Source organism: Sorghum bicolor, chromosome 4 (genome assembly GCF_000003195.3).
Source record: "Sorghum bicolor cultivar BTx623 chromosome 4, Sorghum_bicolor_NCBIv3, whole genome shotgun sequence".
NCBI lineage: Eukaryota > Viridiplantae > Streptophyta > Magnoliopsida > Poales > Poaceae > Sorghum > Sorghum bicolor.
This window is the reverse complement of record NC_012873.2, coordinates 3,709,258-3,732,777: the sequence shown is the minus strand read 5'-3', so window position 1 is coordinate 3,732,777 and position 23,520 is coordinate 3,709,258. Positions and strand designations below refer to the sequence as shown.

The window sequence follows — 23,520 nt, the reverse complement described above, 5'->3', positions numbered from 1 at the left end:
AGCCTCTCCACCACCGCCCATCAACTCCTGATGAAATGCCAATGAAGACTTTTATGGTGGTAGGGCTACCAAGTTCATATGCAACGTTGTACAAGGCAAACAAATATGATAGACATGCAACCAAATAGACTCACTTGCATCGTTTGGACCTCACTCTAGCTGGCCATAGCCAGGCTAGCCACCCAAAACTGGCCAGATGCAAGTTACCAAATAGACCCTGAAGGAAAAAGTCTATTTGATCCCTTTCAGCTAGTGATATTTGGCAGGTTGCTAAAAAATATTTGAGTCTTTCTCTCAAAAAAGCTATTGATATCATCTTTTTGTTCTCCAAGGTAAGATATCCTAAATCTCAGACCGTCTGCTACAAACACAGATGACAATGGTTTTGATAGTACTTTTATCCTACGTGGCAGCTACGTTAGTCATGACAGGTCAATCAGATTGATAGTTTAAGGAGTCAAATAGACTTAAAAAACAATCACAAAGCCTCGCTTCGTTTTCATAAACTTGTTTCGGGAGACGATTCTAAGGATACACATTGTTTTACTAAGAAAGAGGTCCACATTACCTCCATCAATTTTCACGAAAGGTCCGTTTATTATCCCTTAACTCTAAAACCAGATAAAACATCTCCCTCAACTTTTAAAATTGTTCATCTTACCTCACTAGCCGTGTTATAAGCGGTTTTAAAGAAGATTTTATCTTTTTTTTAAATTTATTTTGATTAAATTATTAAAAATTATAGAAAAATCATAAAATAAAAAATTTAATTTAATTAGATTCCACATTAGTAGATCTGAACGGTGAATATATAATAATATAATATGATATGTTTTAGTACAATGTTTTTGTTGTAACTTTAAATATATGTGTTTTTTCAATTTAGTGAGATAATTTATAACTACAGTTTTTGTTCCAATTATGGTAAAAATTATTATAGTGGACTAATTATTGCATGCTCAAACTGTAGAAAAAAAATTTATATTCATTAAAACATGTATAACTTAGTTATAGATTTTATTTAGGTTTATGTTTTTTTGATTTACTATGATTTTTTAAAGATTTAACTAAAATAAATAAAAAAATATAAATATAAAACCTCTTATAATAGAGGCAGCGAGGTAATATAAACGATTTTAAATGTTAAGAAAGGTGTTTTGTCTAGTTTTTATAATTGAGCGAGGAAAAACAAAATTTCACACAAGTTTCCTTTCCGTGAAAACTGCCGGTCACCGAGAGGCCCGAGAAGCGAAGCGGGGTGGCGAGCTGGAGATGGTCCGCCGGGCCGGACGGAGATTTTGTAAATGGGCCATGGCCCAATAGGAATGAACGGAGGCCTGGTCCGCTTTAGAATAGAACAGCCCTAATCCCGTGGCCATTTTGGGCACGTATAAGCCGCCGCCGCCGCCGCCTCGCTTCTCCTCCGCCGCCCCAACCCGCTGCTGAGGCGCTGATCCTCTCCGGTGTCGCCATCGCCTCCAGAACCTCCGCCTCGTCAGGTGAGCTCGCCTCCAAACCGGATTCCCATCGTCTCTCAACTAACCGCTCAAGGTTATCGACTTACGCCTCTCGTATCTTCTTCAAGCTTAGTGAGTGGTGCTAGCCGTTTTTATTTTCTTTATACTGTGGATCCAGTGACGGCATCACATCCCATGTGCTCAGGCCTAGGCTTTCTGCTAGTACTCTGATTAGTCTTTCAAGAACAGCACTCAGATTAGAGATATATGCCCACACATTGGTACCCGCTCGTGTTTGCCAATTTTACAGGGTATATCCATTACCACAATAAAAGCACTCTGATTAGATCTATGCTTACGTAGTGGTATGTGCACTCAGTGAATTGGAACTCCTTTGTTTCTTGTTGTCTAACTGATAGGGAAAAAAAAGACGTATGTCGGTAGGTGCATAGAAAATTGTGCAGCTTCACTGAATGCTGTCACACTTCTCGAATGTGCTTGTATGAGTAACTATCTTTCTAGGCTCTCCAATTTTATTTTTCATTTATAGCTGTTGCCTGTTGGTGGAGCTACAAGCTGCTTATTTTATCATCGGCTTCTCTGTATGGCATACTGGAAATGAGGCAGATCCTAATAATTTTTTTAAGTGGGTAATAAGGTGCTAGTACATGATAAGATGACATGCAATTTATTTGCTGCTAGATGAGAGATGTTCAGAACAGGTGAACCAATCATGAAATTAACTTGGTATGTTGGTATTATAAACTAATTAGTCTGGATAAGCTCACCTAAAAAACTATGTTCTGTTAACTGGACACAGAATTTGGTGGTTACCGTCTCTGTAAGTTCTTGTGCTCCCAAAGTCACAAGGGTATCATCATCATCACCTTAGTAGAAAGAGAATCACCTTGGTTGTTTGGTTTGCTTGCCTGCTTTCAGTAGAACTTTTTTTATTTGATCTTGTTGCTCTGTACCTGGTTATTTACATGATTACTTGTCCTTTTAGTGGTGCAGTAGTTGTTTTTACTCAATCTTGTTGCCATGTACCTAGTTATTTACACAATCTTATGTTTTTATTTTGTCACTTGCAGGGTGCTTGCTATTATCATTGCAATCTGATAGTTGCAGTGGTTGGGGTTGACTTCCTGCTATTCAGAAAACGAGTAGCGAGAGCTTATCGGTTGGGCCAAAGATGGTGTCGCTGAAGCTGCAAAAGCGCCTTGCCGCGAGTGTTCTAAAGTGTGGAAAAGGCAAAGTGTGGCTTGATCCAAATGAAGTTAGTGAGATCTCCATGGCGAACTCCCGTAAGGCTTATCCGCACCGCTCGTCCCCCCCCCCCCCCCCCTGCCGCCCCCCGGTTGATTAATTGCTCACTGTATTGGGGCTCTATATGGATATGTGGGTGAGGTATTTATTTGCTTGGTTCTGAATATGTTTGACGTTTGCTGTGATTGTTGAAATTTTTGTTTGGGTGTGCTGCGTTCAGTTGCGGTCTCAACATCAAATGAGCTGTGGCGATCTGTTTGTAGTGTGCTTGGTCCAATTTCCTGCTGTTGAGGTTGATAGCCGTCTAAATGGATAGCATGGTTCACTTTATGGGCATGGTCAAAGGAGGATAGTTTATCTGGTTTGCTTATATTGGATCAATCGCCTCATTATTCTTTCCACTATCTTGTTACAGTGTTACCTGCGGCCACCCTTGAAGACACTATTGACTGTAGCTGTTCTAGTTTGTTACGTGTGTACCTGTGCAGTTTCTAATTTGTATATGATACTGGTTAACCTGATGTGATTATAGTTTTCTTGAAATAACAAATCCAGTTTATGATTATTTCATTTTATGCATTATTTGTATTGTTTATGTATATGTGATTGTAGATTTTGGCTAGGACTGGTATTGCATGTGTATCAAATTGCGAATAGCATGGAAGGAAGCAATACCATTGCATAACCTGACATAATTGTCGCATGTAATGCTCATATTATTGGTCACTGTTAATTTTACATTGATTATTATCTGGCGATGTCTGTCTTGCTAAATGTTTGCACTGCTTAGCCAACTAGGATTTTGTCATGTTGTTTCTCAAATCTCAATTTATCATACTGACCATGATTTTGCTCTTTGGGATAGTCCTTAGTTCAAGTCTTCTGCAATCATGGGATTTTGCTGGGCTTTGCACATGAGCTTATGTTTACATTTACTTGACACAATGGATTGCAGTTGTGAAATGGTAGGCAAGTATAGTTGGTGCTGTGCTTGTTATTCTGCTCTAACTTTTTAAAGGAACATAAGTGGACCATGTTTTTGCAATACTTACAGGCCAGAACATCCGGAAGTTGGTTAAGGATGGGTTTATCATCAAGAAGCCTCAGAAGATCCACTCTAGATCCCGTGCAAGAAGGGCACATGAGGCCAAGCAGAAGGGGCGCCACTCAGGATATGGTATGCTGCTGCAACTCAATTATGTTGCTATTTTCAAGGATGGATCAATTTGTGCTAATCCGATGCTTTTATAGGAAAGCGTAGGGGAACCAGGGAGGCTAGGCTCCCCACCAAGGTTCTGTGGATGAGGAGGATGCGTGTGCTTAGGCGCCTGCTCCGCAAGTATCGTGAGGCCAAGAAGATTGACAAGCACATGTATCATGATATGTACATGAAGGTCAAAGGTAACTCGTTCAAGAACAAGAGGGTACTTATGGAGAGTATCCACAAGTCCAAGGCCGAGAAGGCCAGAGAGAAGACACTTTCTGATCAGTTTGAGGCTAAGCGCGCCAAGAGCAAGGCAAGCCGTGAAAGGAAGATTGCTAGGAGGGAGGAGAGGTTGGCCCAGGTATGATAATGTTATATCGATTCATACCTGCATTTGTTTCTGAACATGGGTACAACTGCTGCTTCATAATGTTCTGGAATATCTCTATTTTTATGGTCTAGTGAAATTTGTCGATTGCTAAAATCTTGATCTGTTGAATTTTTTTTGTGTGGATTAGTTAGCTAACACTTGAATGACAAGCTGCTAGGTTGATTTTTACGTATATCTTGGATCATTCATGGCTGCATTGTAGTTTATAAGTTTCCTTAGAGCAACTCCAATAGTTTAGCAAAAGTTATTGCTATCCTTAGTTTTTTTGGCAAAACTTGAAAAACCATATTCCAACAGTTTGGCAATTCACTTGGCATAATTTGCGCACTTGGCAATTTCCTGGTGAACAGGCGCATATTTGCGCGCTCCCTTCGACTTGGCATCAGCGATTCTGCGGTGGGCGCGTCCTCTCGCGCGCAGTCCAGGAAACTTCACGCCCTCCACTTCCCGAGCGCCGCTAGGACTCGCGCGAAAACCCCGTACAGCTTCCAATCTGAATAGGTCGTGTCCATCCACAGAAATCAAGACGGACTCCATCCAGATCATCGCGCCATCCTCCATCGACGACATCGCGCCGTCCTCCATCCAGGACATCGCGCCGGCCTCCGTCGTGGTGAGCAGAGAAGTTGTGCTCCGCGGCTTCTACTTCTGGTGCGACGACGCCAGCGTCGCGCGCTCGTTTGACTTCCCCGACGTCAGGCGCGTCGACGACAAGCTCCTTGAAACAATGGAGCAGGTCCTCAGGGAGCGCGGCTGAGCGGGGCGCGCCTCGGTCTCGCTGAAGCGTCCATGATTGGCGTGCGAGTCTGTTGTTAACGTGCATGAATGGCTCTAATCGGCCTCCTTCGCCGAGACCACCGCCGGGTGCGCGCTCAGCGCCGCTACAACGCGTTGGCGGCGGGGAGTGCCTTGATGCCGTAGCTGGTGCTCATCTGCAACGGTAAATCTGAATAAAAAAGCAAACCTACGAGGATACGGAAGATCATCTGGATGTCTTGGAGGAGATTAGTGCCTACCTTGGTGGACGAGTTGTCCTGCTCGTTGAAGGAGATGGCAGGGCACCAGGGACGATGGAGAGCAGCGGAGCAACACGTAAGACGTCCGACGGCGGCGTCGAGAGGTCCTGTGACGTACGCGGGGGCCAAAGAGGATGCTCCACGCAAAAATTAGTTGAACGGTTGGAGTGGGCCTAATTTTGCCAAGCTCAAATGCCAAACTATTGGAGATACTACATTTTTTGACTTGGTATAAGTTTTAGTCACTTGCCAAATGCCTAGATTTGCCTAGTTATTTTTGCCAAACTATTGGAGTTGCTCTTAGCCCTTTCTAATGGCTACATGTTTGTTATGTTTATAGATCTTACAATTCGTTTAGAATCTTGTTTAAATGTATGCTTTTATCGTATAGGGCCCAAAAGATATAACTCCACCAGTCTCAGCCACAGCCCAAGCCACTGGGTAAGTGCCTTGGAGCTCTTTGTTTTGTTTCCTTGGATTTTTATCATGTTTTTATGATCGATGTGTTTTTCTATGTTTGACCAATGTCACAGGGCACCGAAGAAAGCAAAGAAGTGAAATATTGAAACAAAGCTGTAGCTTTCTAGTCCAGTACTTCATAAGCACTAGCCAAATTTTGGAGCGCCTGAACTATTTTGCTGTTATATAACTTTTTGTCTTGATATTCGAATATCATATCTGGATTTTTATGTTGGATAATGTAGTAGAGATGTCTATGCAGAGTTTTGTTGGGACAGGAATCCCCAAAAATGTTTATTTGGATCAGATTATCTCGGGAAATGTGGTTATGTTTTATGAAAATTTATCTTATTGTTATGTGATTGTGCAATTGACGATGGTATCCCTTGATCGAAGGGCTGGTAGTGCTACTGGTTCAGGTCCGTGGATATTCAGTTTTTCACACACGAAAGAGAATTCGGGACTACGGCAGGATTTAGTTTTATTTGGCAGGCTTTAGTTTTATTTCGGGTGCGGATGTGCATTTGTCGACGATCGGGCCCTAACCTACTTTCATACAGACCATGTCAATATTCGTGATTGTTAGATAATTTTAAATTTTAAAATCTGTGTATTTACAACAATATTTTGGGACCCTAAACAATTTTAGTTTAAAACGTTTTAACTATAAAGTTGTAGATCCTATTGAGGACTATAATCTTGATATAAAGTTTGTCTTTATCCGAAAGACCCATTTGGTCCTGGACGATGCCGAAGCCAAGATCATCGACACAAAATTAGCATTTTAAAAGGACCTAGATGGCACCCCATGCCAAGTTAAAGGACCACCCATGCATTTTTCTCTTTAGGGTCTGTTTGGATTGTAGGATTTTTGGAGGACGTTGTTTCTAAGGAAAAGAAGCATGGGTGCGTTATCTATATTTAATTTAATACTCTATGTGAGCTGCAAGATTCGATGTGACAGAGAATTTGAAAAATTTTGCAAAATTTTTTTAGAAACTCAATAAGGCCTAAATAATAATATGCAAGACAAACTATGAGTCCTCTGAATAACCACTTTAGAATGTAACAACGGTTAGAACTAATTTATTGTTTAGAGACATTTGATTATTTAACCATATTTCTACGATCCAAACAACTCAAAGTATCCATTTCTGTATTTTAGAATCATGTAGTTTTTCACTTTTTACTTCACTCTATTCCTGCGATTTTTTTCATTCCACCATTTTTCATTCCTTTATTCCAAACATGCCTTAGAGTATCACCATGAAGTTCTGATGCTCATGATCAGATACACACTCATGCTTTGTATGCACAATAGGAATCGGAACAGAAGATATGACACCATATCTTCCTTACAAAAATTCAACAGGGGTGAAGTTTCAGAATGAAGGATTTAGGCGTGTACTGCCCTCTTGAATACTAAGGAGCTGTGGAACTTTTTACTGATGAAGATCGTGAAAGGCCTTTGAAACAAGCTAAGGTGCCATAACATGACTGAACAGTAACTAGGCAGTTTACACCATTTCCTCCAATTTCTTGTACAAGTTCTGCTTATAAATTGCTTCACCAGTGAGGTATCATGCTGATTTGCATATTGATGAAGATTTTGTGTTTGTAGCATTGTGTTAAAAACTTACTACTTAGTGATTGTTGTGATTCTTTTACTATTTATCCTTTAGATGCTAAATTATCTTTGCATATTCCTTGTTTTGACTTTGATCATGCTCACTCCTTCCGTTCCAAATTATAAGTCATTTGGACTCTTTTTTTGGTTCATCCATTTCGCTATGTATTTATCTAGATACACAATAAAATAGATGTATAAAAAAGTCAAAGCGACTTATAGTTTCAAACGGAGGGAGTACCTCACATCATCATAAACTAACATGATAGAAAATATAATTCAGCATGAATTGCTACTTTTTTTTTCTGCATACACTTTTGCCATGACTTAACTGCACTTATCTTGATGAGTAGACAAATCATCAAATTTATTATTACTACTGCAGTTGTACATGAAGCGATATGATCTTTGTACCACCGCTTTTGTATCAATTAAATTTCTTCAGTGAAATTGAGATTAAAAAAGTGTCCAAGCTTTTGGTTTAAAACCAAACCGACATATTTTGATTCGTGTTTTTTCCTTTTTTGCTAAGTCTAAGTTTCATAGTTGTTGGAAATCAATCTTTTTAGAAAAAAAACCCGTAATAACCACGGTTGCCCAGAGCCCTAGTGGCCACCAGCCGAGTCTTTTGACTCACGTCAACTATGTGTAAACCATGCTGAAAATGGGTCAAGGAACTTGAAAGGGAACTGCAAACGCTCGCTGCATTTTTCACCTACACCAGATACAAGCAAGTGATATATCATTGAATGATAACCAATACAAAGTCGGCGCCAGCTATAGGACAAAACGAACGATCGGGTCAAAAAGCTATATTTTCTCCATCCGAATCATTCAACCGCACTCAGCACTGTATCTAATGCAAAGCACACAACTACCGCCTAAGGCGGACCCAGGATTTTATAAAGGCTAGGACAAATTCACCATAATCTATATATGTTGCATGGTGGAGTTTAATTTTTGTTAAAAACAGAGTAGATGTAGTAGTAGATTTACAGGATTCAATTATTTCATAAATTGGATCAGGACATTTTTGAGGATGCGGGAGGACTCGATGAAGCGTTGGTTGATCTTCTGCTCATTCCTCTCAGCGATGATGTGGTTCCGTGGCCTGCACATAGATGAATCCCACGCTCGATGGTGATTTGTACACCAGATCAGGCGCCGGTGGTTGCCTACTGGCCCAAGTATGGCACAGTGACAAGGCACTGGTAGGCGACTGGCACCAGCTACGAGCGGCGGCGCGAGTGACCATACATCTACGTGAGAGGGGCGAGATAACAAGAGGTGTCAGATCCTAATTTGCCGGGATTGATTGGCTTGGAAGTTTGTTGACTGAACTCTGATAAACTAATAACTGAACTAAAAATTATTAAGCTCTACCTAGCCTACCTGATCCACGACTAGAGCCTTGGCCCTAGTGGCCCTAGGCCTGAGTCCGCCAATGATTACTACTCAAAACGCACTCTAAAAAACTATTGCGCACATACTACGATTTTGTGTCATAAAAAGCTACTGCAAACAGTATACCTGCTAACATGAACTTTCTTGTGAAATACTCCCCTCATCCCAATTTATAAGTCATTCCAAAAATCTTGAAAAATTAAAATATCTCAAGTTTGAATAACATTATATAAAAAATTAGAAAGATTATAACATCAAATAGATATTATTATGAAAATATAACTAATGAAGAACCTAATGATACTTATTTGGTATCATAAATATTATTATGTTATCACATAATTTTGGTCAAATTTGAGATACTTAACTCTTCAAAATTCTTGAAATGACTTATAAATTGCCAAATGAAAAGTTGACATATTCCTGCGAAGGTATGTACAGGAGCTCTGAAGCAAACATATATAATCCTTAACTTTCTGTCAGGTACTGGTAACCGATGCAAACATGTGCATGCTTTTGTTATTCTCGAATAATAGCAATGGACAGGTCCATAATATCAGCCGAGAAGTCCAAAGGTTGACCTCGTTAGAAAGATGTAGCAATGACCGTGCAGTAGACAAATTTTGAAAGTGGCTTGCAGATTCCCACTAACAGTGTTTTTCTTTGACTGCACAATTTTTCCATCTCAATTCACCCTAACACATATAAATAAGGTAGATACAAGTGCAGAAAAACAAGATCTAATTGTTAATTTGCCACACAATTTTCTTAGAAAAAGATATCGAAATGTTAGTCCACTTAGGGACGGCTGCTGCATGTTGGTCGTTAATGCTATGCAAGAACAATATGAGGCCTTGTTTAGTTCACAAAAATTTTCAAGATTCTCCATCACATCGAATCTTGCGACACATGCATGGTGCATTAAATATATATAAAAATAAAAACTAATTGCACAGTTCATCTGTAAATCACGAGACAAATCTTTTAAGCCTAGTTACTCCATGATCGGATAATGTTTGTCAAATAAAAACGAAAGTGCTACAGTATCATTTTTGAACAGTTTTTGCGAACTGAACAAGGCCTGAGTTGACAAGAAATTTCATCTGTTTTGATGTTATATCTAGTTATCCTAGACATCCACGTGATATAGTTCATTCTACTATTCAAAATTAGTCCTCAAAGATAATACATTCTAGAGAATAAAACATAATTTTGCATTAAATATTTTTTGTTTATCAATCAATCACTGTTAATCAAATTGATGATAGTGTCTGATTAGATAATAAAGTGAAGATACATGCATCTTTTATATTTTTTCTTAATTTGTCTTAAAATTCTTATGATGCACTATATTATAGGACGGAGAGAGTACAAACGATCAACTTATTTATAGAGATATCTAAAAAATGAGCACCTCTGTAAATAGACTAACAGTGTCGTGCCTCTTCATGTATCTAAAAATAGTCATTAAGAGAGGTAGGTATTTTTTAAGAGACCACCTCTAAAATTTATTTACAAAGGTGGCCATCTTAAATAGCCTCCCTCTAAAAATACGGCCTAGCCCAGCAGCCCACTAGGCAATATATGGTTTTGGCTGTTATGAGTTTTTTTACCCAGCCACATATACGACGATCTACTCTATGGTTGATGGTTATTAGTGTATCTCTTATGAATGTTACAAAATTTATAGGCTATGTATTTTTTTAGCTATATATGGAGAGGCTGGGAATAGTCTCAAGACGATCGTATCGCCTTGACCTATTTGACTTGTTATATCAATATCATTTATTAGGCCTTATTCAGTTCATCCCAAAACAAAAAACTTTTCAAAATTCTCCGTTACATCAAATCTTGCAGCACATGCATGGAGCATTAAATATAGATAAAAACAAACACTAATTGTATAGTTTACATGTAAATCGTGAGATGAATTTTTTGAGTCTAGTTAGTCTATGATCGAACAATAATCGCCAAATAAAAACGAAAGTGCTACAGTGCCCCGAACTAAAAATATTTGGAAACTAAACAAGGCCTTAAAAGAAAACTCTCACCAAGCAATTACCAACCAGTCTGGACGTCTATGGTACTTCCAGTCTGAGTTCTGACTACATGGGGAGCACGCTAGACATCTCGTACTACTCGAGGTCTCGAGCTTCCTTTGTGGCTATGTTTATCCTATCTCAATAGGGTTTGTTTGAGCCTATATATGTCTAGCATATAAGCTATTCCCTCCATTTTTAAATTACTAGCAAAAGTGGCCATGTATTGCAACGAGTAGTTATCCGCTTTAACATCCAAATCAACATCTGCTCACTCATAGTTTTCTCACCGACCATCCTTGATGTGCTCAACTACTTATAAACATAGATTGATCAACAATAGGCTTAGAGAACATATTCACATGGCAGCCTGGGGTCTTGGAGCTAAGCAATATTGCATGTTATCATTTAGGTCTGCAATCAAGAAACCTCTGTAATTACACAAAGCAGCTGAAGATGAACACAACAACTAAGCAGAATCTCTACAAAACAAAAAGAAAATAAAAAATAATGGACTGTCAATTTATTTTATCAACAACTAAGCATCAGCTTGCGGGAAGCTGAATTTGGATAAATCCTCCACCTGCAACCAAATACTCAATCAAAAATCCTTGACATTGGTCAGACACTATGAGAAATTTTGCTTCTTTTTTGCATTGAATGCTTGTTTATCTGACCCGGTCATCTCTTGGCTTCAGCATTGCTCTCCTCAAAGCAATGACACATGATGGCTATCTCAATAGCGGTAGAGGCATTGGTGCCCATGCATTACAACAAAAAAAAATATATGATTTAGTTGAGTAATTAGGTGATAATTTTACTCATGACTATTGTCGATTATTTTAAAAATTGATAGCTCAAGCAGGATGCTGGGATGCATAGTGTGTGGTTGTTTAGTTTAGAGAGTTGAAAAAAACATTTTCTAGCATTGATTTTTGTAGATCATCCAACTAAACAGTCCTAGCTCTAAGCCTATAATCAAATAGTCCCTAAGGCCTTTGTTTTCATGTAGTCGGTTTTGTATCAGTCCACATGTGTGGGGGTGGATTAGTGAAACTTGAACTAAATTCCATCCCAACACATATGAATTGAGATGAATCCGACAACATTGAAACAAGCCTTGCATCGATGCCATGGAGCATGGATACATTGATGCGATGTAAAACACTAACATTTAGGACGTGATTATGTTCATTGTGCTTCATCCAAAATAAATAATTAAATAATTATCCAACAAATTATATAAAAAATCTAACATTGAGAATATGATTATATTCATTGCACTTTCATCATGAATTAACAACCAGACTAAGTAATAAAATAAAATTAACAACCAAAGTAAGCAATAAAATAATTATCCAAATTAATAAATAAGTCGTCTCCTTTATTGGTGATTGTTGCGGCCGGTGTAACCGGCGACGAGATTGTGGAGTCTTGGACTAAGACACGTCGGCCTAGCAAGTGGATAGTGGTGCCTGGCATGCAATGCGCCAGTGTGGCAAACACAGACGCGGACGATCATGGGCAAGCGACGGTTGATCGCCGATGCTTTGGTCCACAACGGCAAGCAGGCAACATTAAGGCCTTGTTTAGTTCCCACTAAAATCCAAAGATTTTTCGTCATATCGAATTTTACGGCATATATACGAAGCACTAAATATAGATAAAAACAAATACTAATTACACAGTTTAACTGTAAACCGCAAGACGAATCTTTTGACCCTAGTTAGTATATGATTGGATAATATTTGTCACAAACAAACGAAAGTGCTACAGTAGCGAAATCCAAAAAAATTTCACATCTAAACAAGACCTAACTCTATGAACTTGAAACGTCTCAATTTCTGATCTCCATTGTGGAAGGTGGTATGACAATCAAAAAGCATTTTTTATTTTTCTTTTTTTTGACGAAATATTTTTCTTTTTAGAATTGTCCAAAAGCAAAAGGTGAAAAGGCAAAACATAAATGGCACATACACCTAGTGACTTAAGCCCACAAGAGGCCCAGCCTAAGTACCGGTTGGATGGATTGTTTTCCTCCCCTAGTAGCTACGGACGTTCAGGCAGAAAAACGGACATCGTTTTTTTATCTGATGATGATGGCAAGGCCGAGCCAATTTAGGATTAGGCTGGACTAAAAGACCTGCCAATGCTTATAAGTAGGCAGACAAAAAAAAGTCAAAATTTTGCCTCTTTATTATTAGGTATAGATAAGTCATTTTAACTTTTTTAGTATATCAATTTTGCTATGTAGGTAGACATATTGTTATATTTAAATACAAAGCAAAGTGAATGTATAAAAAAGCGATAACAACTTATACTTTGGAACAGAGAATATTTTGTAAGTGCATAACATTGCGTTTCATGTCAGCAGTCTATCGTAGACCCCTAAATGCTGAGTGCTCATCACCAATGCATGTTGTCAAGTAGCCCGCCGACTATCTTGACTCAGACCTTACCCACTGCTTTTTAGTGAAGCCGAAAACGCTGCCTAAGGTAAAGTGCAAACATTCGCTTAAGGCCTTGTTTAGTTCACCCAAATAACCAAAAAACTTTTCAAGATTCCTCGTCACATCAAATCTTGCGACACATACATGAAACACTAAATATAGACGAAAATAAAAACTAATTGCACAATTTACATGTAAATCGCGTTGTTGAGTCTAGTTAGTCCATGATTAGATAATAATTGTTAAATAAAAACGAAAGTGCTGCAATACCGAAAATTAAAAAAATTTCGGAACTAAACAAGTCCTAAGTATCACCTACATCAGAATCATCAAGACAAGTGAACTGTGAATGAATGACAATGACAGCTGACAATACAAAGTCGGCACCAGCTGTAGGGCAAACAAAATGCAAACCACATTGCACGGCCACTGAAAACATTTAAAACAGCAAGTAAACGGCCGGATGAGGTCAAAAAGCTCTCTTTTCTCCACTATAAAACCATTGACCTTATCCCTCACCCAACCAGCTTTGTCTTCAAGGTTAAACTATTGCCCAAAATTCTATGATCTCAGAATGTATTTTTCTTTTGAAACATAGTTAGTAGCTAAGTTTCAGAATGGAAATTTGACCGATGCATGCATATAATATTTCTGTGCAGGTACTGGTATTCGGATGAAAACATAATCTTTGCTTAGGTCTCTGTGCAGGGCACTGTAACAGAGGCAAACATACCCATTTGTCCTCCTCGAATACTATCAAAGAACAGGTCCACGATGTCGGCCAACAAGTCTTTGCTTATTTTGACTTGCAGTCTCAGCAGCCATAGACTTGTTAGAAACATATCAGAGGCCGTGAACTAGCAGACAAATTTTTGAGGTGGCTTGCCAGTTCTCACACGTTGAATACTCTGATTACTTCATAAAGAGCAACATCCTCTGAAGTCTGAATACACACATTTATTGCTCGTCATTTGTACCGCTCAAGAGAGAATCATGAAACCACTACCCCATTCCTCATGCAACAGCAGAACCAGTCGGTTAGCCATGCCATTACTTGGTCCTGCACTTGTGATCATTCTCTCATTGGCCTCTCTTGCCAAATCATGCAGCGAGCAGGAGAAGGCCTGCTTGCTCCAGTTCGTCGCTGAGCTCTCCCATGATGGTGGCCTCGCCGGTTCGTGGAAGAGCAACACAAACTGTTGCAGATGGGAAGGTATCACCTGCAGTTCAGATCATCAGACGGTGACTGGTGTTTTCCTGCCGTCCAGAGGTCTTCAGGGCAACATCTCACCGTCTCTCGGCAACCTCACCGGTCTCGTGAGCTTGAACCTGTCAAACAACTTGCTGTCTGGAAGCCTACCGACGGAGCTCTTGTCCTCTGGCAGCATCGTTCTCCTTGATGTCAGCTTCAACAAGCTCAGCGGGGATTTGCAGGATCTGCAGTCTTCAGCCTTCCGGCCTCTGCAGGTGCTGAACATCTCCAGCAATTTGTTTACAGGAGAGTTTCCATCCACCACCTGGGAGGTGACGAAGAGTCTGGTTGCGCTCAATGCTAGCAACAACAGCTTTAGTGGCCAGATACCAGCTAGCTTATGTGTCAGTGCGCCATTCTTTGCTTCACTTCATCTCAGCTACAACCAGTTCAGTGGAAGAATCCCTCCAGGTCTCAGTAATTGCTCCATGCTGACATCTCTCAGTGCTGGGAATAACGACCTAACTGGTACTCTTCCTGATGAACTTTTCACTCTTACCTTGTTGGAGCACCTCTTTTTTCCTAATAATCAGCTAGAAGGATCGATCAATGGCATCAGCAAGCTCAAAAATCTGGTGGCCCTTGATCTTGGAGGGAATAGTTTCAGTGGTAACATCCCAGAGTCCATAGGCAAACTCAAGAGATTAGAGGAGCTCCATCTGGACGACAATAGCATGTCCGGTGAGCTCCCATATACTCTAAGCAAGTGCACAAGTCTCATGATCATAGACCTCAAGAATAACAGTTTCAGTGGACAACTCAGCAATGTCAATTTCTCCAAGCTACCCAATTTAAGAACCTTGGATCTTTTGCGGAACAACTTCAGTGGCACAATCCCAGAAAGCATATATACATGCAGCAAACTAACAGCACTGCGGCTATCTTCAAATAAGTTCCATGGCCAGTTGTCAGAAAGAATTGGCAATCTGAAGTCCCTCACTTTTCTGTCGCTTGTTAACAATTCCATCTCAAATATCACAGGTGCACTTCAGATCCTAGGGAGTTGCAGCAGCCTGACCACCTTGTTTATTGGGCACAACTTCTTTAACGAGGCCATGCCAGAGGATGATAGAATTGATGGATTTCAGAAGCTTCAGGTCCTTGCTTTAAATCACTGTTCATTATCTGGAAAAATACCTTTTTGGTTGTCGAAACTCACAAATCTGGAAGTTTTACTTCTGTATGGAAATCAATTAACTGGATCCGTACCAGACTGGATCAACAACCTAAAGTTCCTATTCCATATAAATCTATCAAACAACAGTCTTATTGGGCAACTTCCAACAGCCTTAGTGGACATGCCAATGCTAAAAGCAGATAAGGTCGAACCAAAGGCCTTCGAGCTGCCTGTTTATAAGAGCCAGCAACGACAATTCCGTATGCCCATTTCTTTCTCAACAACGCTGAATTTAGGCATGAATAACTTCAGCGGTGTGATCCCTGAAGAGATTGGTCAGTTAAAGGCGCTCCTTACACTCTATCTGAGCTACAACGACTTCAGTGGACCAATCCCACAATCGATTTGCAACCTCACAAACCTCGAGTCACTGGACTTGTCTAGCAACCATCTAACAGGTCCAATCCCAACGGAGCTAAACAATCTGCATTTCCTTTCTAAGTTCAATGTCTCGAACAACAACCTCGAAGGGCCTATCCCAACCACCGGTCAGCTCAGCACATTCCCAAGTTCTAGCTTCGAGGGTAACCCAAAGTTGTGTGGTCCTATGCTTGCCCACCATTGTGGTTCTGTAGAAACACTTCTCTCCACAAAACAAACTGAAGACAAGGTCCAAAAGGTCATCTTCGCAATCGCTTTTGGTGCATTCTTCTGTGTAGGGGTGCTGTATGATCAGACAGTATTATCAAAGTTTTTTGGCTAGTGCTACCTCAGTTTACATGCTGGCTTAAGATGATTTTGGTAATTCAGGTTTTCAGACAGCTCCAATCTACAAGGCTTTGCTCTAGTTGTGAAACTGAAACCATATTTAGTTCATATTCAGATTACCAGAAAATATGTAACCCAGAAGGGATTCCAAGATGTAACCCATGTATGACGATTTTAACAAAATCACTCTTAATACATCAGTACTTCAATCTAGTTGGGAACCTGTGTAACTTTAATCTCGTGATTTCATCTTCAAACACAAACCAAGGAACACTGTATCCAAACATTGCTGGACTTACTAGCGTAATTCTTCGAGCAATCTTTCCACGCAGCAAGTAAATCCTTCACAAACAAAATGAGACCTTTCCTGCACGAATTGGCAGGACATTAGGTATCCAGTACCACAAGAAGAGACAGCAACCGAAATTTGCTGAATCGTATATTTCAAAAAAAAATTTGCAGCCACCCATACGCTCGGGGGATGGTTACGCGTCCCCATTTTTGCAGCCACCCATACGTAGGATGTACCTCGCTGGAGCTGCTGACCCACTCCGGTAGCTGTCCGCCGCCGCTGCGCACGCCTGGTCGCCGCGGCCGCACCTTGCTTGCCTAGTTGCCTGGCTTGTGGACTTGCGGTTTGTTTTAGGCTTGGACATGGGCTGGGCCAAAATGGTGCGGAATAGTGTGAGCCGGACCATTAAAAGCTGAACTTGTGGGCTGAGGAAGTGAGGCCCTAGAAAAAAAAAGGATTTTAGGGAAACATTTGTTAAAACAACACTGATGTGTTCAAAAAAATAATAATAAACTTGAACGACGCTGATAGATACTCTCATTTTTTTTCCAAAAAATATATACACTGTGTTTTAACTATCAGGTGCAGGTGCAGGTGCAGCTGCTAAAAAAACAAAAAATTAAAAGAAAAAAATAAAAGAATCTCATGATCAGTTTCCTTTTGTACAGAAGCTATGAATAGATATGCCATTCGTTGGATTCATCATTTGAGTCGGAGTTAACACAAGACGATTCACCAGGAGTTTTCTCTCTTTTCCTTTGGGTGGGGAATCATCAGGGTATGCCATGTCATTGTTTTCTGGAACCCTTGTCAAAAATGTTTAGTACAAGACCTGTTTCTAGGTTCCATATGAAGCTGACACTATTACAAGAACTGAATTCACCCTAACAAGAAATTTCCAACATCTTTTCTTCAGGTTACAGATATGCACATGCAGCACAGTACCTTGCCATTGCAAATCAGGCCTTCACTCAACTCCCTACTCCCACGGCTCCTGTGTCGTTATGGCTCTCCTCAAAGTATGGGTAGATAGCAAGAATATGGGAGAGGATCATGTTCTTGTCACTACTATATGGATAGAGAACAGAGCTCTACTGCATTATTTCAGACAAGATACCGAACTCTGGAGTCTGGATTTAGCATCCGGCCAGGCCCCCGCTGCTCTCTTCTCCCAGGTTTCCCCAGTGAGCTGCACCTGCTCCTCCCTTTGAGCTCTGAACCTAAATAGATTCGAAATGAAATTACTAGAACTCTGGTAGCTGAGGAAACGAAAAAATAACAAGGAATGCCAAACTAGTACCATATACGCTTTCTGCCAAAAAAAGTACAATATACACCATATCGGTCAACAATAAACAATGTGTCGTTATATGTACCGTAAGTTTATCAAATTTATTTTTGCTGCAATGTAATATTTACATAGCAAATAGCAGAGTTGTCCCTAGTGATTTCTCAGCAAGGATAGCAACAAAAACTTCTTGTAGTGTCTCTCAACTTCTCTTATTCGATGGTTGCCCATTTCATATCACAGTAAGTTGCTATGACCTATGGGCAAAGAAACATTTTCTTTATCAGGACAAGTGTTCTCAATGATAATTGCCTTGCAAACAAGTGACCAGACCATGCTTAGTCAAGGATTAGCAACACTTCTCTCATATTAAACTGATAACTGCTCCTTTTTAGATCACAAGAGGGGACATCCCTGTCACACTGGAATTTGGTGGTTACTACTGGTACTTTGCAACTTTCACCAGCATAAAGACCAACAAGTATATAAATGTCAATGATAACTTTCACCAGCATTATATTAGGGAAAAGGTTACAAACCTAGCATCTTCCACATTTCAGAGTAAATAAAAATGCAGCACAGATATTTGCGCCAGGTCTAGAAGATGCCATCTCTGTATTGTCAGCTGGGTAGAGAAGACTGGGTCTAAATCAAATCTTGACATTATTATCCTTCAGCCAACCAACTGAGTCTGTAACACTTTAAATTTTGCTCTTTTAGAAATAAATGAAAAATAATTTATTTATTTATCTTTGTGCTCATGAAATATAGAGAAAATAATTTTTTCATTAAATTAAAATTTATCCTAAGGCTTAGCTACATGTTGAGCATTCATGCTGGAGCATTTATATTTTTGTGTGGGGTGGTTTGTTTCAAAATCTCAAAAGGAATTCAAAATCCATTTGAAAATTGATTTGAAAATAGAAAAAAAAGAGAAAACCACACCCTCTCCATGTTTCGGACCGAAGGCCCACTCCATCCTCCTACTCGGGCTTGCTTTCTCCCAGCACCGGTCCAGCAAGCCCTTCAGTCCAGCTCGTAGGCCCAGTAGAGAGCCGAAGCCCACACCGCACGCACCCTTTCCCCTTTTCCCCAGTCGCTGCCACCTAGGACCCGCATGTCAGCGAGGGGACGAACCGGACTCGATCCCGGCCGCACACAAATCCCGATTCCTTCGGGATTTGATCCCCCTAAGCCCTATAAAGCTCCCTGATCTTCCCCGCGTTCCGTTTTCCCATCTGCGCGACTATTCTGAGCCCTAGCCGCCCTCTCGTCACAGTTTTGAATCTCGCCGAGCTTGGAGTTCATCTGCGCCTCCGTGCACATCCTACTCCTTCTCGGCCCGGTCCAAGGACTTAGGTGGATTCGCGATCTCTTCCTCCTCCTCTCTGTATTTTTCTTTTGTTTTTAGGTGCTTGGAAAACGCATTTCGAGAAGCGCCACCCACCTTCGTCATGTCGGCCATGGCGCTGCCGTGGAAAGCTTGCCGTTGGCCGCTCTCTATCCTAGATCGCTTCTTGGCCGCTCATCTCATGATCTACGGTCCAAATTAGGAGATACGGTTTCGCCTGAAGTTTTTGTTAAAGAGCCCCTGCTCTTTCCACGAATCAACCCACGGTCCATGGCGCTTCTGCGAGATTACGTTTTTCATTTTCAAAAATGTATTTTTCGTCGGTTTAATCAGAATACGCTTTCCAATATTTATAGTTTTGCCACTGATTTTATATTGCTTATAAAATGCTCATTTTAACTCTGATTTGATCCATTCAAATTGCGTTGGATTCGTCTTTGCGAGATCTACATGATAGTATCACTGTTTCACCGATTAGCAAATTTTTAATTTCGTGATACTATTTAATTAATAAATTCTTAGAAAATCCATAACTTAATTGTTTTAACTCTGATTTTTGTGATCTTTACGTCTGTGCGATCGTAGCGCTGCGTAGAATGTTTTTATAAACTTTTATATTTGTTTTACTACTGTTGGTGTACTGTTCTAATTATAGTTTGTTTTCTTCATGTATGATTGTCTCCAATTACTTGCGTGTTGTTGATTGATGATCAGGTATAGACGGTGAGCCGTACGTTGGTGATCAAGGCCAATCCTTTGACGAGCAGCAAGAACAACAAGAAACCTTTGATCAACGCAAGTATAAGTTGGAACCATCTTTGTTACATACACACTTTTAATACATATATCATATGCATGTATCCACCTTAACAACCCTAGTGAAATTACAGATGATTGTTATCTTGATTTCCTTAATACCTATTTGGATATGCATTAGGATAGTTCTTCCTAGTGCTTGATTATAATCCATGATCTTGTAACATCAATATTTGGATATGCAATAAATAATAAAATAAGCTTTCTAGCAACATAAACAAAAAGGGTGGAAAAAAACTCTGGCTTTTGCTAAATTGATCTTGACCCTTCATAAGGACTTATCCCTTGGCAAAAGCTGAGACAATTCATACAACCATGAGGGCTATATAGCTCTGGCTTTAGCTCAATATGAAGATCTTATCTAGCTTGTTAGAGGTACCCGAAAGGGCACTAGAGGGGCTTTCCGTTTTGGGTATAGTGCGGCCTCTGTCCTTATGTGTATAGGTTGCGCGTCATTGTGCCATTTGGAAGGGGGCTCTATATCTGCGTGTGAAAGGTCCTAATATGGCTAGAGGGGGGGGGTGAATAGCCTATTTAAAAATTCTACAAACTCACTAGAGCAAAAGGTTAGTAAATAACAAAGCGAAGCTTTTTGCTCTAGCTCTAAAGGGGTGTTTGCAAGCCACCTACCCAACAATTCTAGTTGCTAAGATCTCTATGCACACAAGAACTAAGTCTCTACAAGTTACACTAGAGAACTAAGCTACACAAGTCAAAGTAAGCAACTAAACTAGTTACACTAGTTTGCGGTAAATAAAGATAAGATGAGATATTTATACCGCCGTATAGGGGATGAACCAATCACCAATATAAACAATCAAGCACCGGGAGAATGCCAATCAAACACAATTGAGACACCGATTTTTCTTCCGAGGTTCACGTGCTTGCCGGCACGCTACGTCCCCGTTGTGTCGACCAACACTTGGTGGTTCGGTGGCTAAGAGGTGTAGCACGAACCTCGTCCTCACTAGGACACCACAAGAACCCACCCACAAGTGAGGTAACTCAATGACACGAGCAATCCACTAGAGTTACCTTTCGGCTCTCCGCCGGGGAAGGTACAAGACCCCTCACAATCACCGGGAGATGGCCACGAACAATCACTAACTCGTGCCAATCCTCCTCCGCTGCTCCAAGCCGTCTAGGTGGCGGCAACCACCAAGAGTAACAAGAAAACCGCAGCCAAATCGATCCCCAAGTGCCACTAGATGCAATCACTCAAGCAAATGCACTTGGAATCACTCCCAATCTCACAAAGATGTTTAATCTATGAAGGAGATGAGTGGGAGGTGTTTGCTTAGGCTCACAAGGATGTTATGTCTGTTAGAATGCCAAGAGAGTAAGCCCCAAGCCGGCCAAACACGTATTTATACCCCCTCAAGCAAATAGAGTCGTTGGCTCTTTCACTGGCCGAAACACGGGGTCACCGGACGCTCTTAAAGGGGCACCGGACGCTCAGCCCTTGCGTCCGGTGCTCCAACGTCAGCCGCGTGTCAGAATCTAACGGTAACCTGCAGAGCACCGGACGCTGAGCAGGTTGGCACCGGACGCGTCCGGTGCACACCGGACTCGCAGAGAGCTCCACAAACTCGCAGGGTCACCGGACGCAAGCCACCGGACGCACCCTCAGCGTCCGGTGCTCACTGGACCCATGCGCAGAGAGGGTCGCAAAAAGCCCGCACACCGGACGCTCAAGCCAGCGTCCGGTGCCTATCGTCCGGTGCCTAACCCTAACCGAGTCGGGCAGCCTGCACACCGGACGCTCAGACACAGCGTCCGGTGCCTCTGAGCCAGCGTCCGGTGAGTGTTCCTCAGCGAGAAACACTCCCACGACTTCTCCAAATTTCCCTCCGGCGCAATAGAAAATATGCACTTCATTTTCCCGAAAAGCGCCGAATCATTTTCACAATCATTTTCTTCGAAGGAGTTAACCAACAAGTGCACGTGTGTTAGCAATTTCACAATCATTTTCTTCGAAGGAGTTAAGTTAGCTCACTAGGTTCTAAATGCATGCACATGAACAATAACACCTAGTGGCACTTGATAACCGCTTCGCCAAAGAATTCCTCTCTTTATAGTACGGCTATCTATCCTAAATGTGATCACACCCTCTAAGGTGTCTTGATCACCAAAAACAAAACCCTAAGCAATAACTTTGCCTTGATCTCCATAGGATTTTGTTTTTCTCTTTCTTCTTTTCCAAGTTGAGCACTTGATCATCTTGTGGTCATCACCATCATCACCATGATCATCACTTGCTCCATCACTTGGCATGTACCAACCTCATTAAGTCTACACACACTTAGTATAGAGGTTAGTGCTAGGGTTTCATCAATTATCCAAAACCAAACTAGGGCTTTCAGCGTGCCAATTGAAAACCTTGCGCCCCTAACTTGTTAGATAAACTTTTGAAAGGTTTCATAGTGATCCCTGCCGACCTCCTTTGGAAGGGGGTTAAGAGACTAGCTACCTCAGGCGAAAGGGTAAATTATGACTCATGGGTAAAGATGTACAACCTTTGCAGAGTGTTAAATCTAGTATACTGGTTGTGCCCTAACTGATGGAATAGATAGTCACTGTTAGATATGATTAATGATGATAAATGATGGTTTATTATATTATTTATATATGATATTCTTTATTGTTGTAAACATTGATCATGTGGTTATGAGATTAATGATGCCACCTTCATTATTTGCTATCTAATGATGAATATGCTATATACATATAAAAGCTAAATGCAGTCAATCCGGTGTCAGCCTATTAAGCCTCATGAACCCCTGATTATACTTGTTGAGTATGATATGTGTTCACTCTTGCTATTTCTCCCATACTAAGTGTTAGGCTTGTGATCAACTAGTTAGTTTGGATACTGTAAAGTGAAGTTAATACCCGAAGTTTAGAATTACCTTTCGTTATATGCTGCCTAAGGTTATCTCTGATTTACTATGTACGTTATATAATTTATGCATTATCTTTTGATATTACCCTTTATTTGTAGCTATATATGAAATTTGTCTTCTAAAACTCACATATGGTGTATATCTGATTTTGTCCTTAAAATCAGGTATTACAGAGTCTCAAAGTTATCTGATTTTGACATTACTTGTTCGCTTGAGCTTATTAGCCAAATCTGCTAGCCATTTAGCGTTTTTCTTTCACAACAAATCAACTGCAATGACTTATCAGCCAAACGATACCTGACTCTCGTACTGGGGAAAATATTACATTTTAATAGGTGCAGTATCCTCAAGAAACTAACCAGAGTGAATTTTTTTTGTGTTCGCTAGCAATAGCCACCTTTTTAGAATGCCCCTCCAAAT

At 40.6% G+C, this 23,520-nt stretch overlaps 2 protein-coding genes and 1 long non-coding RNA gene across 3 annotated transcripts; 2 read left to right on the top strand and 1 right to left on the bottom strand.

Annotated features, from left to right (window-relative positions):
- On the top strand, positions 1,366-6,150 carry LOC8076075 (60S ribosomal protein L19-1). Its single transcript, XM_002453281.2, has 6 exons — positions 1,366-1,499; positions 2,549-2,761; positions 3,778-3,900; positions 3,975-4,288; positions 5,726-5,775; positions 5,868-6,150. The coding sequence occupies exons 2-6, from the start codon at positions 2,650-2,652 to the stop codon at positions 5,890-5,892; spliced, it is 624 nt and encodes a 207-aa protein (XP_002453326.1). The 5' UTR covers positions 1,366-1,499; positions 2,549-2,649; the 3' UTR covers positions 5,893-6,150.
- LOC8076074 (receptor-like protein 2) lies at positions 14,307-16,445 on the top strand. The gene has a single exon (XM_021459717.1). It carries the CDS (start codon positions 14,307-14,309, stop codon positions 16,443-16,445), a length of 2,139 nt encoding a protein of 712 aa, XP_021315392.1.
- Positions 16,601-17,109, bottom strand: LOC110434880. Its single transcript, XR_002452398.1, has 2 exons — positions 16,979-17,109; positions 16,601-16,817 (listed from the first exon to the last, which is right to left on the bottom strand). It is a non-coding gene; the product is annotated as an uncharacterized LOC110434880 (long non-coding RNA).

What these genes read in the sequence shown, in the direction of transcription:
- LOC8076075 (XM_002453281.2), top strand. Translation starts at nt 2,650, where the DNA reads ATGGTGTCGCTGAAGCTGCAAAAGCGCCTTGCCGCGAGTGTTCTAAAG. An exon ending in GGGAGGAGAGGTTGGCCCAG is followed by an intron (nt 4,289 to 5,725) that starts GTATGATAATGT and finishes TTTATCGTATAG; the next exon opens with GGCCCAAAAGATATAACTCC. An exon ending in GCCACAGCCCAAGCCACTGG is followed by an intron (nt 5,776 to 5,867) that starts GTAAGTGCCTTG and finishes CCAATGTCACAG; the next exon opens with GGCACCGAAGAAAGCAAAGA.
- LOC8076074 (XM_021459717.1), top strand. Translation starts at nt 14,307, where the DNA reads ATGAAACCACTACCCCATTCCTCATGCAACAGCAGAACCAGTCGGTTA.